This window comes from Poecilia formosa, unplaced genomic scaffold (assembly GCF_000485575.1).
Source record: "Poecilia formosa unplaced genomic scaffold, Poecilia_formosa-5.1.2 Scaffold318, whole genome shotgun sequence".
In the NCBI taxonomy this organism is placed as follows: Eukaryota; Metazoa; Chordata; class Actinopteri; order Cyprinodontiformes; family Poeciliidae; genus Poecilia; species Poecilia formosa.
In genome coordinates, this window is record NW_006800257.1 from 388983 (window position 1) to 408414 (window position 19432).

Genomic DNA, 19432 nt, shown 5'->3' on the forward strand with positions numbered 1-19432 from the left:
TACTTGAGTACATTTTTGCCTGTGTATTTGTACTTTTACTTAAGTAAAATGTTAATGTGGTACTTTGACTTTTACTTGAGTACATTTTTGCCTGTGTATTTGTACTTTTACTTAAGTACATTTTTTGAGTACTTTCTCCACCACTGTGTCAGACAGGTTGGGTTTCAGTATTTTTGTCCCCCCATCCCCCACATCAGAGTGTGAGTTTGTCTAGTGACACTGAAACCAAAAGTGCAATTTCATAAAATATCAACAGTAAATAATATTTTCACTTAATGCCGTTTTCTTTTTGATAACTTTTAATCATTCTTAACAGAACAAGTGTTTACTTTCCACCCTGGTTGCTCCCTAATGTATTCTGACACTACATTAACATTCTTTTTTTTACAATGCATAGCACATGGACAAGTGTGAGAGCAGTGAAACCACAGAACTGTGAGAACAAGAGCTGCTTGGTGGAGCCAGCGCAGGGCAGCATGTCTGCACAGAGGGGTCAAGGGTCACATCGGCCAGGAGACACGTGGAAAAGTAGGAGCCTGCTTTAAATATGGCTTAAAAAATAAACCCGGCATTTGTGTGTGTGTGTGTGTGTGTGTGAGTGTATGCAAGTGCCATCCTAGAATGATCACATGCACTCAAAGAAAACTCAATCACATGGCGTGTGTTTAATTTGTGCTTGGGAAGCTGGTGTTTATGCATTCCTCTGGCGCAGAATGAAACACGCGGCTGTCGCAGACATAATTAGGACATAATCTATGAAATGGGAAGGATCTGAAGGGTCTGCTGAGTTTTTAGCCAATTCTTTTATCCAAGCTATTCCCCTGCGGCTCTTTCTGGGAGGAAACGCGGCAACTAAACGGAAACAAAAGCAACTTCTAGAAGTTGAACTTCTGACTTTATAGCTGTGGGACCACTAAGCGTTATTAGTCATGTCCCGGTGGGACCGGCTGCTTGAATTGACCATTATTCTATTTGTAGACCAGTTCAGAGTCATAAGTGATAAGCAAAGTAATTTGGCGGTGAACGTCAGTGTTTGTGAGCGAGGCAGCAGTCACACCATCTGAATACAATTTTGCTGTTCTATCATTACTGATATTTCACGAAAAAAATATTCCATATCACACAATAACCTCAGTGTCAGGGCTGGAAACAGGTTTCATTGTTAAGTCGGCTGCTTTGGAATCCCCGAGCTGACGACTGTCCTCAGGACACAGTCAGGCCCCTTCCTGTCACTGGGTGGTTCTGAGGCTGAGATCCAACATTTAAGCAATATTTATAAAGGCTAAAATGTTTCTGCTGAGGCAATGTCCTAAAAATCAGCAGGAGAAGCATTGCTCCAATTTTATTAACTGTTGAGATATAATGTGTTGCAAACATATTTGAGAGGGATGCTCTACTTTAGCTAGAGCAGGGAAGCCAGTTACAGTAGATCTAATACAGTCCAACCCTGAAAGATTAACTGCTTAAAGGGGCAGTATCATGTTAAATAGACTTTCTTTGAGCTTGACATCATGTTATAATGTTATTGAGTAAATTGAGAAAAATGTGGTTCTAAAAACAGTCAACAGTTCCCTTCAGGAATCTGTTCCCTTAAGGGAATTGTTCGACTTTGGTCAAACATCAATTATCAATCACATGATTTCGGGACGTTTGTTTTCACACACACCTTTTATCGTCAAAACACACCGAGCCGAGCTCCTGTGAAGCCCCTCCCACTACGGTTTACATCATGGAGTTTGGTCATAATGGTGGTTTACATCAGTAAACACAGTGATGACAGCAGAGAGGAACCATTATTACAAGTTCACAAATTCGGAGGAGGAAATAATGATTGATGAGTTACAACATTTTATTTTCGATGTTACTGGAATCCCAAAGGAAACACATGGAAGGTGTTGGTGGGATGTTTATCCGCTGCATCGGACCAGAACAGAGCGGGAAGAGTTCGGTGTTTTAGTCCAACAGTACTTACTTCCTCTCAGCCTCAGACAATTGTTCCCCTAAACTATCCATCCTGCTCTGTGGCTGAAAAAACGGATTCTGGAAGTTGAGTAGTTTGGTCTGTTTTCCACATAAACAAACATTCCCACAAAATTCTGACCAAACTCACAATAGTTTCACATGCAGAGGGTGGCGAAACGTTCACCAGGGAGGCTGTGACAAGAAGGGACGGATGACCTGAGGCTGAGAAAAAAAAAGACGCAACTTCTGTCACACAACTGTGACAACGAGAACTGATGTCGGCTCAGCTGAACAGAACCCTGTACTGTGTGTCATTTCAGCCAATATCGTTTCATCTCATCTCTTCATGTTTTAAAGAGACCAGCTAGCACAAGAAGAGCTACAGTCACCTACAACTAAATGCAAAGACAGCACTTTTTCCACCTGCTTTAAAGTTATGATGCACGTCAGTAAAACACAAACCAATTAACCCAAACACTAAAAATATACGTCAAGTGTGGAAATGGACGGCACTAAAAGTTTATCCTAAATTTTGGTTCTTCAAGCAGGCCACTTGCAACTGCGATAATGCACACCCCTGAAATTGCCATGACGACTGCAGTTTGGCATATTGTGCTGCACTCATTCAGATAAAGCAGCACCATGAGGTCATCTTTCCTACCAGAATCTGTTGTTTATCTGTGATTCTCTCAGCAGTTACCTCACCAGACAAAGCAGTCCCTCTCCTGGCTGCATGGCGCTCATGCCTGGTCGCTTTTTCATTCCATTACTGACCTCAAATGTTTTCAAGTCAGGTTTGTTTGTATGGAACATTTGAGCCATAAGGAAAGTTAAGTGCTTTACATAATAACATAATTGTATATGGTGAGTATTAACAGCAAATGAGAAGCAAACATTACATTTTCACAAATGCCATTCTCAAAATCATCAATAATGAGGAGTAGACTTAATCAATATTCCGGTTATTATTAATCAAAGGCAGCTCTAAGCAAACGGGTTTTTAGCCCTTGATTTAAAGGAACTCAGTGTTTCAGCTGTTCAGTTTTCTGGAAGTTTGTTCCAGATCTGTGGTGCATAGAAGCTGAATGCTGCTTCTCCATGTTTGGTTCTGGTTCTGGATGCAGAGCAGAACCAGAATCAGAAGACCTGAGAGATCTGGAAGGTTGATACAACAACAGCAGACCTTTAATGTGTTGTGGTGTGCATTGATTCTAGATTCTTCTCTTTAGCTCCAAAGATAATAACTTTGGTTCTGTTTCTGTTCAGCTGAAGAAAGCTTTGGCACATCCACACATTTATCTGTTCTAAGCCTCTGTTCAGTGATTGGCTGCATTCAGCCAATCACTGAACACAGCTCTCGTAATGTAGAGCTGTGCATCATCTGTGCAGCTATGGTAACTACTCTAATTTCTTATGATAACCTGAGCCAGTGTGGATGTTAAATGAGAGACATCCCAGGATTAAACCTTGTATTGACTTCTGTCTGCTCTGATGAGAAGTTACCTACTAACACAAAGAAATCCCTGTTCTTTAGGTAAGACCTGAACCAGTCAAGTCCTGGTCCAGAAAGTCTGACCAGTCACTTAGTAATATTAAAATGACTGGATACAGTGAAGAAATAATTTGTGCCATCAGAAACTCGACAAAGTTCATTCTCCAACTGTGATTTTTCAGGTTTTTTTCCTTCTTTTGTTTGTTTTCTTTTTGTTTTCCTTGACAAAACTGCACCATCTCTCCTGAGCGTTACCTCTAAAAACTCACCTGATGACTTTGGAGCCACCCTTGTTGACCTGCATGTCCACCATGCATCCTGAGTTGACGTAAGAGGCCAGGTTGATCTCTGAGAACTCCGCCTGGGAAACCGAAAAGCAAAACCCAAGTTTAGATTTTTACAGCGACATGAAGCATGAGGTCACATGTATGTGCCGCAGATGAACCCCTTGACTCAACGCTATTTCTTTTGGCCTGTTGACAGCAATACGTCTACATAACGTTAAAGTAAATTGCTTTCTTACGTCACCATGCCTTTCTGCATTTGCACGGAGTTGAGCAGAAGACAAGACTGGGAGAGACAGAGCGAGCTGGTCGGAGAAGGCAAATTGAGTTATCCCCAGTCTCTGGCCTCCAGGACAGTGAGGGCCTTGTGAAAGGCCGTAGCTTGGCTACTTAATGACTCACTCAGACTCCCAGAGATTCTCAAAAGGAAGGGACAACAACTCCACTTCTGGGAAAGGAATCTTAGGATGTGTGGGACCAACAAGCAAAAAAAAAAAAAAAAAAAAAACAGTTGAAAATTCAAGAAATGTATAGATGGCATTGACCAAAGTGGAGACAAAAAAACAAACAAAAAAAACCATTAAGGTTTGTTTCTTCCAAAAAAAATTTTTCATGAAGGGAAAATTCAAGTAATACAAGTTTAACATACATGCAGGAAGCTGTAACGTACAATCTGTTTTACCAGCTTAAGTCTACAGACAAAAGCTCACTGTATGTGGAACTCAGTTTCCAAAAGTCATTCACATCTTCATCACACATTGGACATGTCCTGCTATTCAAATCAGACCCAAAAAATCTAAAAAATAAAATAAAATAACAAGAAACCCCTCAAAAAAACTTTACAAACAAAAAAAGTGTCCTGATTTCCCCCTGCTGACAATCAAACCGGCCTGTGATTTTTCAGTAGTCTCTCCCACCATGACAGCCACTCTGGTATCCGTAGAACTTGGTGGAGCTGCAGCTTCTGTGCTTTCAGACAGCGACACGTTCTGCCAGGGTTTCCTGATACTAGACTGACCCCGTCTTGAGTTCGGCTCCACTTTCATTTCATCGTTCCACTGAGCAAAATCCTCAAACCCTTTTTTGGCATCAACACGTACAATTGGGAGCAAACTGGAGCCGGCTCCTCTTCTGTTTTGGCACAGAGCGCTGGAGTGTTCAGTATCTAACTGTGAAAACTGAAACCTCAGGGCCTCTGTTTTCTTTTTGTATCCTTTTACCTCTGCATGCAAAACATTGATCTGTTTTTTTTTCTAAACTTTTCAGATGGTTTTCTTGATTTAGCCGTATATTTCACATAGGATGGATTGAATCATTTTTAAAGCAAGACTCCACTACTCGCTTTGAAATTGAATTAGAAAGTCAAACTATTTAAACTGTTCTTGTGTGATTTGTTGGAGTTGAATAGATGTAGAGACAAGTGGAAATGTGAAAGTTCTCCTTCTGGCAAACAGATGTGAGTGTTTGTGCTTCACCCCGCCTTACATTCCATCTCACTCCCTGAGGTCTATTGATCAGCTAACCCTGGTGGCTCTGAACACCAAGATGATGGCAACAGGGCAGTGGCATCGGCAAGCAGATAATTCTTTTTCCCCATTTCTAAACCACTTTAAACTCCCTTTCTTTTCTGGCTTTCCACACAACATAAGTTTTCTGGATGCAGCTGGTCAGCATTCCTTCCATCATTCCTTTGCACCAGGTAGAGTTTTCCCTGGAGGTACGCTGAACGGCAGCAGGTTGACCTCACGCAGGAATAGCTGGTGTTTGTTGGTCTTTACATTCCTTCAAAGCATGAGACATGACACAAATGGCACAATAAATGGACCCTGCACAAATAGCCTGCTGACCATGTGTGGGAAAACAAAAATTCAGATGGGCAGGTCCCGGTCAACGCTCCAGCAGAACACCGTGCAGAAAGCACAGCTGCATTTCATTTAAAAGTGAGCGCGAGAAGCCTGAGTAAATGTTGGACCGAGAGTCTCTTACTGACTCTTAATTCTGCTGGGTGCAGCCATAAAATATCAAAATATCTCAACAGATAAATAATCAAGTGACATTATGAGCCATAGAAGTGTCAAAAACCGGAGCGAAGAGTTATCTGCTTTGCTGTTAATGTCAAACAACAGTGCTCTGCCAATGAGCATGAATCGTTTTTGGTTTTTAAAGAAATCACTCAAATTATGCAACGTTTTACAAACTCAATTTTTCTCCTCTCTATTGAAACTTTTCCCACCGAGTCTCTGGGGAAATCTCGAAAGCAAAATTTGCATATTGAAGTAGTTCTCTGCACACATGCACCGCACATGGCTAACGGTATTTGGCACTCCACTAATCAAAGAATTAGGTTTACGATTTAAGGCTTGATGGATTAAGCTCTGGACTGCCTCGCTAAATAAATAGCTAAATGCGTGAGGGAGAAACGTTCTGTGGCCGAGTTGTATTGGAAACATTTGCATGAAGCATAGGGAAGAACTTCAGACTGTTACTTTTCTTTGACGGGAAAATCATTGGGTCGGCATAAAACATAAAAGCTGCTCTAGTCAATTTGTTTTCTGTCATTTCCTTTTGATCCTCATGTAGGGTCACAAAAGTGCGTTGAGATTATGTAACGCCAGATTTATCAAGAGCCTCAGTTTCTCTTCATTATGCTGTTTAGACCGTACTGTCCATCAGAACGCAGCAACAGAGAATCACACCTGCATGACCTCTGCCCTATTGGTCGGTCCTAGATTGATTCTTTCAGCTTGTTGTGATCCAGGTACCTAAAAGGTTTCTTGGCCTTTCACAATTGGCCTTGCAGTGCCAACAATCTCATCATGAGTATTATTAAGCAATCCAGTTAACTGCATGACAAGTTGCAGGTAAAGTAGCCGTATGCTGACTCTTCCTTCCTTAACCAACACATCAGGTCATGACACAAACATGGAGAACTTGCTTTAGGTCTTAAAGTAGAATTTCAGCAACAAATACTTAGTTTGTGTCCAAAATGCGGACAGACAAAACTCCAGCAAGTGCTTCTTGCTTTGAGTCCTTAAGGCTAACAGCCATGACACCAACAAGTTCTCCTTGTTTTTTGCCTGTAAGACTAATGGTCATGATGTGATCAATGCCTCTTTGCCTTTAAGGCTAATAGCCATGACATCAACAGGCTCTTCTTGCTCTGTGTCCATAAGGCTTGTAGTCATGATGTCGACAAGGACTTCTCGCTTGGTCATGCTTCTTAACAGATTGAAAGAGTGCCATCCCAAACATACGACAGACTTAAGACCTAAGATGATATGAAATGACTCATCTTTTACTTCTCAGAGGTTGCCAGTTCAGATCTTGGCCGGCGTGTTTCTGTGTGGAGTTTTCAGATGTTCTCCAGATTTGTGGTTTGTTTTTGTTTTGTTTTGTTTCTGATTGTTTCTCATTATTCTAAAACGTTCATTTGAAATTAATTTGAGACATTTAAATAAATGAAATGAGAGCGTGATTGCCTTGTTGTGCATCTCTGTTTTCGTCCATGTGATCAGACAACATGTGCAGGATAAATCCAAAATCCATTGAAATGACTTTGATTTGCATGTAAAGACGGTACATTAATAACAAGACAAAGTCAAGCTGAAACTGGAAGCTAACTTTTAAACATAATGAAGATTGAAACTATTCTTTAAACTGACCTTTCACAGCTTGTGTTTCTTTTATCCTCCAACAGCAAGTCCAGTCGGTTACTTTCTACACTTTTCTGTGCTTTGATTGGCATTTGATATTTTAAGACAGCTTTGTCCAACCTTGGACGGCCTTGAATCCATATAAAGAGGAAGTATTATCTGCAAGTTTCTCTACAACACCCAATCACAGTGCTTTAACCCAGTGGTTTCCAAACATTTTCTGCGCCCCCCCACCCCCTATGGATTACAAATGGCTGTCTGGTTGAAACGACGCGTGTGACGGGGGGGCATCGACTTTTTTGGGGGCAAAATGAATGTACGTAGCTGAAAATAGACACCAACATTGGTAGCCTACAAGGTGCTTGTTAAGCTTAAGTTTCTGTATTGATATTAGCTAGTCATCTTTTAGCTAACATTACCTGCATCCAACAGCTTTACTCAACTCAGTCGGTTAGTTTGGAGGGAAAAACTGTGAAAAGTTCTTTGCGTTTTGCTGGTTTGCTGCCGTGATTCTAACACAAACCTACGTAGCTCCGCACAGCAGCAGCAGGTCTCCTTCACAGGTGTAAACCCAGCGCGAGCGTCGTAGCGCTCATGTTGCGTTTAAAGGCGGCTCGGAAAAACAGGTTACAACATGTTAACAACGGATTAAACAGTTTTAACTGCTGATAAAAGTGACAGAGGACACAAATATGGGAAGTCTCTACTGTATCAAATTGACATAGGAATAACAGAGAGTTGGCCATTCTAAGGTAAAAACCCAGCCCATACAGTGTTCATGTTTTTTTTTATCCAGACGGCTTCCCGCGCCCCCCCTGCAATGACACGGCGCCCCCCCTAGGGGGCGCGCCCCACAGTTTGGGAACCTCTGCTTTAACCTATTTAAACACTATGTGGGGGTGGGAGCTGAAATATATGTGCAAATGTTAATCCTCTTTCCACTGGAAAAAAATAAAAAGATAAACTCCCACTTCTATCTAGCGAATGTATGAATATGCTCAGACACTCCTAAGCAAATTTGCACACCCAAGTCAATTCTTCCTTCTTAGCTAATCCCATCCCAAACATGGAGACCTACGCTGACTTTGGCTGTGGCAAAACAAAACAAGAGAGCGGGCAACTTCCTGGCTTCTCTGATTGGATGGTTAAGGATGAGAGGAGACTTAACAGCCATTGTTATTGGGCAGTAACAGATGCAGTGGTTGGTGCCCAGAAGGCCCAGGAGCCAGGAGGAGAGGTTTTCCTCAGCACCATGGATACCATCATGGTTACTCATTCAGACACTAGTCTCGGAGCAGCTCTCGCCCTGGGAAAGGAAAACAGGAAGTGATACATCGAAGAAATGCTTTCAGACCTGACTGTTATGTGCTGAGCTCCATCCACGGCCGATTCAGAACGGCTTTTTGATCTGCCGCTAATAAGAGCCAAGGTTTGGCTTCGGAGTTATGAACAAGTTTAACTCAATTTGAACTCAACAGAAACAGGTACAGTAGTAGACATAGTGTTTTAACACCAATTAGAGAAATAAAGGAGAAATTTACAAGCAATTCTTTTTATTCCTGAATAATTGTTAAGACACCGATGTTGGATTACGATGCTTTGCATGAAGTTTAAGCTTTAATTCATCCCAAAAGTGTTCCATTGAGTTGAGGTCAGGACTCTGAAGGCTGGTCAAATTATTCCACAAACACATTTGTCCATATCTTTATGGACCTTGCTTTGTGCAGTGGTGTGCTGTCAGGGTCCAACAGCAAGAGGTTTCCCCTAAACTCTTCTTAGAAACTCAGGGACATGAAATTGTCCTAAAATGTCCTGATATGCTAAAGGTCTAAGCTTAATTCCTGACAGAAAGCCTCACACCAAACGTTGTACTCGACAGTGCAGACAGGCAAATGTCTTTTTCTCAAGGGAACAGCCAAATTCATAGCCGTCCAGTGGATTGCCAGACTAAATAAACAGTAGTTCCTCCAAATACGATTTGTACATTAGTATATTGTTATTTGATAAAGTGTGTTACTATTAATTCCTTCAACTCTTAAGGGAAATTCAATGTTCGGCTTGTGAAGATTTTTTAAGATAAGTTATTTATGTTTTACAATTTATTTTCTTTTGTTCTTTAAATTTGTACTGAAATAGATACTAATTTTGAAACTAAACTTTTAATTTGAAACTATATTATGCTACAATAATTAATGATCAAACAGCTCAATGCACAAGAATATATTGTGAAATTTTTGTCCATATTGCTTAGCTCCAGATATTTAATTTGGAACTACATATTTCAAGAAACTAAATATTGAATTATTTAATCTCACATTACTTAAATCTGAAACTAAATTAATATTGTAAATAAAAAAAATAATATGATTATGAATTTTAATCAATTCCAGATACTTTTTGCATTTCTAATGGTTAAATAAACAAAAGACTGGGTGAAATTAAAGGAGTTTTCTGCAGCACTGAATACATCAGAATGATTTAACACATGGGTCACACAGCAGCAGCATCTGTCACTAGATCTGTAATTTTTGTAATTTCGAAATAACCAGACCTGTTCAAACCACTTCAACTGTAAAGTCAGGATTACAGTAAGTTACTCACACGGTCCAAATTATTATCGGCTAATCTTTGCCAAGTACTATGAATTTTACGTTTTCCAAAGCCCTAAATTATAGAATTTCACTCTAGGGGCGTGAGGGCAATTGGATAAATCAAATATCTGCAATCAGTAACAAATCATCTGTCAGGAGCTCGCTCTGCACAGATTCCTTTTATCAGAGGTGAAAATCAGCTGGAGTAAAAGGGGCTACTGATAACATCCAGCTAGCTGCCTGGGAGCTGGCATGGCTGCAACCCAAACAAGCATCAATAACTGTGAGGCCACACGGCTGCTGAGCAGATGTTGCCCCACAAGATCCTAAACAACAGAGGTGACCCTTGTTCCAGTTGGGACTGAGGTACCAAACACAAACGGCAGAGATGATGAGAAAGTAGCACCGACACAAAATCTGGTTCGGATATAACAAACAAATGAGGGTGTAACGATGATGGTACAAGTGAAGACAAAGTGAAACGCCGAGTTCACATGAAAGAGATGAGACTTTTGTTTTCACTTGTACAATAACGGGTCTAAAATTGAATTTCTAGTTAGTGTAGAATATCTCAGTTCAGTTTTAACAAGTCCATATACTGTAGTTTTTCTGCTTGCCCTAAGGAGGTCCAAACGCAAGAAAAAGCATTTTATTTCTTCCATTTTCTAACTAGACTTCAAGAATTTCAGATCTTACAAGAACCAAAGGGTCCTCAAAAACTGGTGAAAACACATGATTTAATTTCTGTCAAGCTCCTGTAGTGTTCTCCATGTATGTGGGCTACGGAGGACTGCAAGACAAAGGCGTTTTACTGCAAATGAGCAAATAAAGCGTAACCATGGAGACAAGTGCGCCTACTTTGGGAACCTCAGGACCTCATGTGGTCCTGTTGTCGTTCACTGCTGAGTGTTGAGCCGCTAGAATGAGAGTCGGCTCCTCCGCTTGACCCAAAGTGATGAAATTGGTTCTCAGATGTGTGACAAAAACTGCATGAGACTTTGTTTGCGGGGAAGCGTCCACCTCCCCTTCGTGGCACAAGGCCTGGGTCGAACCATTTGTGTATTGTGTGATTGCAACGATATTTTGCATGAACTAGTCTGCTTCCACTATCCTGTTTTTCATACCCCATAGATTACTTTTGAGAATTTCTTCCTGTCAAATGGCTAAAAGCTCCTGGACAAATTGCAACCTTGTTGTCCATGAAGGAGGCTGTCTGCAGAAAGGCTTGGCGTTCCCTCTCAGTGTTTCATGTGCAAGATGGAGAATGCAATGACAGGGTGGGAATCTCGGCAGGTTGGGGGGTGATGGATACTGCGGCGGGAAAGTGTGCAAAATTCAAACATTTTGCATCAGCTGTTCGGCAGCGAATGAAGTATGGGAGAGTCTTTAGTCAGAAGTGATTGTTGCCAACCAGAAAATGTGAAGTGCTCTTTCTAGAGTGGGAGTCAGCTTCTGCCTCAAGCAAAGGACTTTACGTATTTCGGTGCGATTGCGGAAGGACGGACCAGGAGATAGACAGACGGATTCATCTGTTCGAAAAGCAAAGCTCTTGATGCACTGGGCCATGAAAATTCTGACCTCGTGTATGTTCACGAGACATGCATCATGACCGAAACAACAAGATCCTGGATACAAATGAGCTTCCTCTTAAGGGTGGAAGGACTCAGCCTCATCAATTGGTTGATGAGCTCCAACAGTCGGGGGCCAACTCAAAGTAAAGCCACTGGTTCTCTGCGTCAAAAGGAGTCAGTTGATGTGGATCAAGAGGGCCCCTGGGCATCTCCCTACGGAGGTTTTCTGGCCACGTCTCACTGGGCCGAAACCCCCCGGAAAGACCCAGAACTCGTTACAGGGACCATTTATCCCATCTGACGCCTTGGGATCCCCCAGAATGAGCTGGAGGATGTTGCTGGGGAAACGGATGTCTGGGTCTCCCTCCTAAACCTCTTGCCTTTGCGACCATGGGTACAAAGATGGATGGAAACATGGTAGCCGCATGTGTGATCTGGGGTTACTTTTCAGTATGATGGAATTAAAATACGATCACTATTCGGTTTTAGACCCAAGGACTAGAAAAAGAGACTGAGCACACGTCCAAATTGGCAAAAACAACAATTTCATGAAGGTAAAATTAATGTTTCGGATGATCCAGGACTAAATCAGACAGAAAACCAGTAAGGTCTCAGGAAGCAGTGGATAAGAGATGTCCTCACAATTTAATATATATGGAGAACTTTGTTCAGCCCTTTGTCCCAGTCACTGCTATGTCTTGTTGTGACCGCCTGTGGCCCCACAAACAGACGTTTACTGGTCAAAACGAGATTCCAGAACTTAAACTTCAACGTAGGTTGTGCAAAAAGGGGAAAACTGTTAGCTATGGTGAAACTTTATTTATTTATATATAAAAACAGGCTTGCATTACGCCCATCTGCAGCATCCCTTACTGTGGTAGCTCTGTATTTAAGCATGGAGATCAGACCTTACAAGGAGGCGAGCACACTGAAGAGGTTTGGTAATGATGTGGGGCTGCTTCAGGGAGCTTACCACACATTATTAACATGACAGATGGGAGATAGCGTATGATTTCAGAGTCAAATGTCAATCCGTGCAAGACATAAATGGGATAATCACAAGGTGTAAAGACGTGATGAGAAAAACAGCTTTTGGGGTCGACTTGAACAGCTTCAAGCTGCAGTTTGGCTCTGTATAGGTGCTGACGAAGGCAAAAAGAGACGGGCTGGAGACAGAGCGGAACGGCTTTGGTTGTCATGTTGCATGTCGCTCGCTTTTCACACAGTCTTCCTAAGGCTTAGCAAAAGCCACAAACAGTCAATGAAGATTCTGGCTAAGGATTAGCAATTAGCAAACTGACCTTTTATCCAAAGTGCAGAAGGCTTAAGGGAAAGGGTGTTGGGTCCAACAAGATGCAAGTAGGTCAGTCTCCGCTGGGTACCGGAGTGCTCGTTTGGTCCCCAAATTATCGACTTAACAGGCCCAAATAATTCTGTCAAGTCTTCATTCAGCTTAATAACCACAGCTCTATGGATATTCAAAGTAAGACGACTCTGATTTCACAGAAAAGTCTCTCAAGTCGTCCGCGTCTAAAGATGTGACCACAACAGCGGAGAACTGAGCAAATGGCCAATAAAAAAAATAAAGAAATCACCCGTCCAGCTTTCTGCGGTTCTTTTCTTCTTCCCCCGTAAACACTCCACCAGCATGTTTCAAAGACAGTTACAGTCCCAACAATGGGTAGGCCAACAATCCTCCGGGGTAGAGCTGATGCTGCTCACACTGACGATGCTGCAAGTCTAGACATATAAACATGTTCCTGTGGATTCAGTTTCAAATACTGTTTGTTTAGATGGAATTTGTTTTACAGCGTTTAGATCAACATCTGAGGAAGCATCACTTTGATGTGAAAAACTGGATACTTCTAGTCGGTAAGTGAAGTTGGTGGAGAACTTATCAGGAGCTGCAGTGGACGGCCGACGAGGTGATCTCAGCTTTGAGAATCGGGGAGAAATTCTCATTTGGGAATCAAGCTAGCAGGTAAGGCTTATGGATGAAGACAGACAGAGAATCCTAGAGAAGAAACTGTTGGAGGCTGCAGAAGATTTGAGAATGGAGTGAAGGTTCACCTTCGAGCAGAACAGTAGCCCAAACCATGCAGGTGGTGTTACAATGGAACGGTGTAGATAAAAATATGTTGATGTATTAGAATGGGAAGGTCAGAGTAGAAATTGGCCTTCACTTACATTTTCCATTCAGTCTGACAGAGTTTAAACTGTTTATTATGAATTTTAGTTTCTAGATGTACAAATGATGGAGACATAACATGTTTTCTACTTCTCAGTTATGTACACTAACAGTAGCAAACATCTTGCTGTTAAATACCTGGGAAGAAGTTGAGTTTTTTTTTTATTATTTTTTCTAAAGTGTTGTTTCCAAAGTTAAGTATTCAAGTAAAACAGTTCAAATGGATGAACACAAATTGTTTAATTCTTTAAAGAACATGTTGCCTGCAGACTAGTTCATATGAAATTTACTCTACCTGCTCAACTCGAATCTCATATTCTCCGTTCAGCTTCTTTCCCCGAAAATACTTGGCCCTGCATGGAAGAACAACAGAAAAGGGTTTAATGAAACATCGAAGCGCGGGACGCCCAACACATGAAGCATGACACGTACAAACACATCATTACCAAACACTGCACAAAAAAAGGTCTATTTCTTCTCTCACTGTTTGACATTAGCACACCTTACCTGCTTTAGGTCATTACTAATGACAGGGTTTCACTATAGAGAGTTTCTAAAACTTAAATGCCAAACATTTACATTCATTTTAGAAGTTGGTGGAATTGCAGTTTAAATCCACCGACTTCCCAACGGTTTTCCTTTCACAAGTTTCTCAACAGTTTGCTGGAATTTTGCCAAGTTGGGCTCAAAACAGGACGTCAGAAGACCGCCGATCACTGATTGGTTAGACTGGTTGGTCTGCGGTCACGACAGGGATTTAGTATATTTGGAGCTTAAAGGAAAGTAACACTAAAACTGACACCATAGTGTAATAATGATGTGCAAATATTTCTGTGCTTGTTGCGCAGCACTGTCATAATGGAAAGCAACTAGAACCATGCAGAGTGGACCTTAGTCAGGCCACTTTAGGTTCAGGTTGAATTGGACCAGAACTGAGTCAGATTTGAAGGGCCCAGGCCCTTTGCTCTCACACAACTTTTCAACTCTGCTTGTAAATTTTCTGAGATCTGAGGCTTCTGACTTTGTTGCACTTGAGTCACTTCGACATTAAATCAGACTAAGCCCTTCCTGTTTAGTTACAGACAGCGAGGGAAAACAATATCATGTTTGTATCTGGTCCCGACTGCAGATTGCCTTCCTGCACTACAAAGTCCATACTGCACAAAACAACCTTAAAATATCCATGTTTGTTTCATTGAAGTCGAGGTCAAATTTCACTAGACCGTCTAAAATACCTGGCAAGTAGGAAAAGAAATGACTCATTTTTCCATGGTTTTAGAACCTGACCTTTAGGGGATTTCAAGTAACTGGTGAGAACTCCACAGTTTTTTTTGGGGATTCTTAAAAAATTCTGGTATCCTCAGACACAGGTCACTTACACTGGTCAAGAGCATGAAATCAAAAACATTGAAAAGTATACAGAAATCTGTCTGTGATGCACCTGCTTGCTTGAAGGCTGTTCCAGTAACAGAGTTATCTCCCTTACCATCAGACATGGAGGCTTTAGATTTAGCAAGAATAAAGGGATTCTTTGTGCTATTTTAGAAAAGAAATGTACTAACATTTTCCTACATGCTTAATTTATGCAAAAACTACGCCATCAAATCTGTTTCTAGCTAGTCCAATCTTGCTAACATGCTAACAGCAAGGCTTTCTCAATATCCTGTATTATGACTGCCTGCTTTTAGCTTCAACTTTCTGATTTAACTCATGAGTCAGAATAGAGAAAACAGATACCACTGTGACTCAAGACTTTTAAAAGGTCCTGAGTCTTTAATTTGAAACATTCAATTAAAAACACGAGTGGTTAACACTGAACATACAGCTGAGGTTCATGGAAACAGCATTGTTTTAGTTATTTCTCCCCCCCAAAAAATACATATTACATTACAAAGTTCTGTAAATAAACGGCTTAAATAAAAGGTAATTAACTATTCTGGGAACAAACTAAGATCCATCTGGAAAAAAAATGTACATGTGGTGTTGATCTGGGAAGAAAATGGGTAGAAAACTGGACCCAGATGAGATTGTCCACATTCATTGGCAGACGACAAATCAGAGTAAAAATTAAGACCAATAATAGAATAATAGTCCGTAATTGTAATCTCAATAAAGGACACGTCAGGGATCCACAGAAAAAGAGCAATGAGATGTACTACACTGTGATATTAATAAATAAATTATTAGTTAAATCTTCTACATATAATAAAATGGCAACATGTGATCAAAATTCCAAAAGTTTTTTTCTAATTTTGTCTTTGAAGATTTTTAGCAGCACTAAGAATCTAAGGAATGAAACAAGTAATACCAGTACTAAGATACTATTAGACACCCAGAATTCAGGTATAATTGTAGAAATAGTCAATTCTGTGCGAGTATTTGCATTATGCAACTCTGAATGAAATTAGTTTGGATTACAATAAATATATAAATAATGATACATGAGCTATTTTTAATTATTAGGTACATACCCCAACAATATTTTTTATCATGAAACAATATTTTTATTGTGTTTACTGACAGATGCCTCGACTCTACAGTCCTATTTGAAACTCTGCAGGATGAACACCAGTGACTTAAAAAATATCTTGAAATGCAGTTTATAACACTGATTTTATATTGCAAACAAAAGAGGCTATGAGCTCATGGGATTGTGCAGCAAAGGAATTTTGCGGTATTTAGCATTATTTAGAATAGTAATAAATAAAAAAATAAATAAACTGGTTGTTCACAAACACATTTTCACTCAATTTCCAGTCCTGTCTGAGCAACAGCAGCAACAATAAGATAATCAACATATTTGGAGTGAAAATTATGTCCCATTCCTCAAGTACCTAGAGAATCTCATTACCATCATACCTAAATTTACTCTAATGGTAGGTTTAATGTTCTAAGTAATATAACATCTGACTGTAAAAAAACACTGAATTTTATTGTACAAGTGGATATAAATTCCGGCATTAAGGAGTGAAGCAGAATTTCCAGGTCATACTTGTGATGTTTTTATTGTTTTTTGTACTGATACTAAAATTCACATCTGATAATATATTGTCTCATTTGTTTTAAGTCCAACTATTCCATGTGGCTTGGATGTGAACTCTGACCTTTGGCATGCACAGGGCAGTTGACAATCTGTCTCGGCCTTCAGGCTGAAGAGTTGAGGAGCTGATTATCTAGGTTGCATGCTAGAGGCCTTTTGGTACTCTGACAGACTAGCTAGGCCGTCTTATCTTTTTAATCTTTTTGCTCTGCAGCATATCTTCCCATTCTATGACATTTTTCCCCGAGAGCCTCAACCTGAAAACACCTTTTTCTGTCCGTTCTCTTGATGTCCCCCGTCATACATTCGTCCCTTTAGCGCCGATCTTTCATGTTCATCACATGCACTAATGATCTTCTTGACCCTACACTCTCCCAGCTGCTGTATTGGTAGATCCTGAAGCGCATCATTTTCCACAATTTAAGAAGCCGTGAATCCTCAGAGGTCAATGCTTCCTGTCACCGAGGACTACTTTTGTTGTCAAAAATGTGAGTCAAGATCATTAAGCTCACTCACAAGCAACGGCTGGTATGCGGTTCCAGGTATTGCAAAACATGCCGTCACTTTGATCAATGAGCAAAGGCTTCACATGTTCCGATCTGCACATCTAGCCCATGTCCAGATCTCAATCCAACCCACACCCTTAATATAAACACCATGAGGCTGAATTCTTTCCATTTTAAACATGAGAATATGTTTAATGAGAAGTGCATGATTCATACTTTTGGACAAAGTCAGTTTCCCTTTGGGGGTTTTCCTTCTCTCTATATCACACATCACTTTTGGATCCAAGCAAACATCGCTCAGTGCTTTAGAGTTTGAAAACCTTTTTGTTTTTTGTGTTTTTGAGATAGCTTTAGTGTTCCCCTCAACAACAACAAAAAAAGCAGCAACACTTGACTTCTACAGTTTCAGTATTTTTGCAACTGTAGTAGTATTTTCAGGCACTGCAGAGTGAGCCTACAATACCTGAAACAACCCTCTATGTCTAACGTTTAATTAGTTTGGGTATCTGATCAGGACTTCTCTGCCTCTTTAAGGTTTTCAGGTCTTGGAGCAGACCCAGAACAGATCCAGAGTTTAATGCATTCATATTGGCCTCTGGATCCTCAAGAAGAAGCGCAGGAGTGGCACTGAGGTGAGGGTTCCAAGAGGCTGACCTCCCTTATGGCAGCATCTGATCTCCATCTGCTGCTCTACAGCTGCTTTGTTTCACTAGCCTCAAAGCCCAAACATGCAGATTTGAAACGCTTGATTCTGACATTAACAGTGAGAACACTTCGTTAGTCAGGTAAGTTGATGGGATTTAGCTGGTTTGTCTGCAGTCCAACGATTCCCACCAGCGCCTCCATTCGCCTACGCCCCAAAGGACAAGTTTATTGTATGCAGTACAGCCAAAGATGTGCAGGAGAGAAGACTCAGGAAGTCCCTGGTCTAAAATTGGAGGAAACACCAACCCCAGATGAGTTATCCTTCTATGACTCAACAATAGAATAATAGAACAGTTCACATCAGCAAAGTAGAGTCAGCCAAGAAAAACAGCAGCCCCACGAGCCCCAAAATAAATATAGTCCATGTACATTTTCATCAGAGTTACACAGGAGACCATGACTTATTTCAACAACCCAAAAAACACTGTGAGCTAATAGTTCATAATAACACACACACACGCAAACACACACACACAGCGATTATTGTTCCAACACAGGATCTCTAAACTTTGGAGTCATTTATAATTCCTTCAGACACCGAGAAATGTACTACAAAATGGTCTTAAGAGTCTATTTTCAAATTTCACATAAATAATCATTAAACTAGTGGTTTGATTTTTTTGTGTGTGCCCTTTGTAGTAAATTCAAAAGCAGTAAGCCCTTATATGATGAAGGAATCATTTTCAAACTCATATGCATGTTAGAAAACAATCATTTTTATTTGATAAAGGCCTGGGGACTTTTAAGTTTTACCTCTAATCTGACATTTTTTCCATCAATATTGCCCATGTAGACCATTGATTATCCAATAAATATGTTGTGTACAGATGCAAATGTAATTGTGATACATTGGAAAAAAATCACAATTACAATTAAATTATTTGTTCTTGACACTATTGACTTTTCTGAACCTAAGAAAGTCCTGCTCACTGCCTCTAATCATCCAAATGATTGGTTGATTCATTTTTATGTTTCCATGTAACATGCTTGTAAACAGTCCTGCTCTAGGACTGTTTACAAGGCCGAAATTCCAGCCTTCATGGAATTTCGGGATCAAATATTTGCAGAAAGTTAGTGTTAGGGTGTTTTCACACCTGGTGGTCTGGTAGACTTGGTTCAATTGGAGACCAAAGTTTCAACATTTGTTATATATTCAGTTGGAGTGGTTCTCTTTCTCACTGCACTGCGTCAAACAAACCAAATAATTAAAAATACCTGTTCCCTTCCTTGCATGTGGTGGCGCTGCACTAAAAACCACTGAAGGAAATTACACAAAAACCTCTGAAGAGAACACTGAGTGCTACTTCCTTGTTCCCAAAAATGTAGAAAAATAGTCTGAGAAAGAAACCTGGTTCTTAACAATTGTTTTGTTTTTGTTTTTTATTTTTAGAATAAACCAATTCCAGAAGCCAAAACTGAACTGGGAATACCTATAGCAAA

The 19432-nt window shown here is 40.5% G+C and overlaps 1 protein-coding gene and 1 long non-coding RNA gene across 3 annotated transcripts in view; one reads left to right on the top strand and one right to left on the bottom strand.

The window, feature by feature from the left end:
- The window catches only part of LOC107833060 (uncharacterized), a 15487-nt gene extending 1372 nt beyond the window's left edge, over positions 1–14115 (top strand). Inside the window, exons 2-3 of the long non-coding RNA XR_001658769.1 lie at positions 476–478; positions 14106–14115. This is a non-coding gene — a long non-coding RNA (uncharacterized LOC107833060). The remainder of the gene's footprint in view (positions 1–475; positions 479–14105) is intronic.
- The window catches only part of syn3 (synapsin III), a 102010-nt gene that overhangs the window by 66909 nt on the left and 15669 nt on the right, over positions 1–19432 (bottom strand). For both annotated transcript variants that reach the window (XM_007573070.2, XM_016661195.1), the window contains exons 3-4: positions 14037–14094; positions 3724–3815 (exon numbers count right to left, since the gene is read on the bottom strand). In XM_007573070.2, the coding sequence (XP_007573132.1) occupies positions 3724–3815; positions 14037–14094 (150 nt within the window). The remainder of the gene's footprint in view (positions 1–3723; positions 3816–14036; positions 14095–19432) is intronic.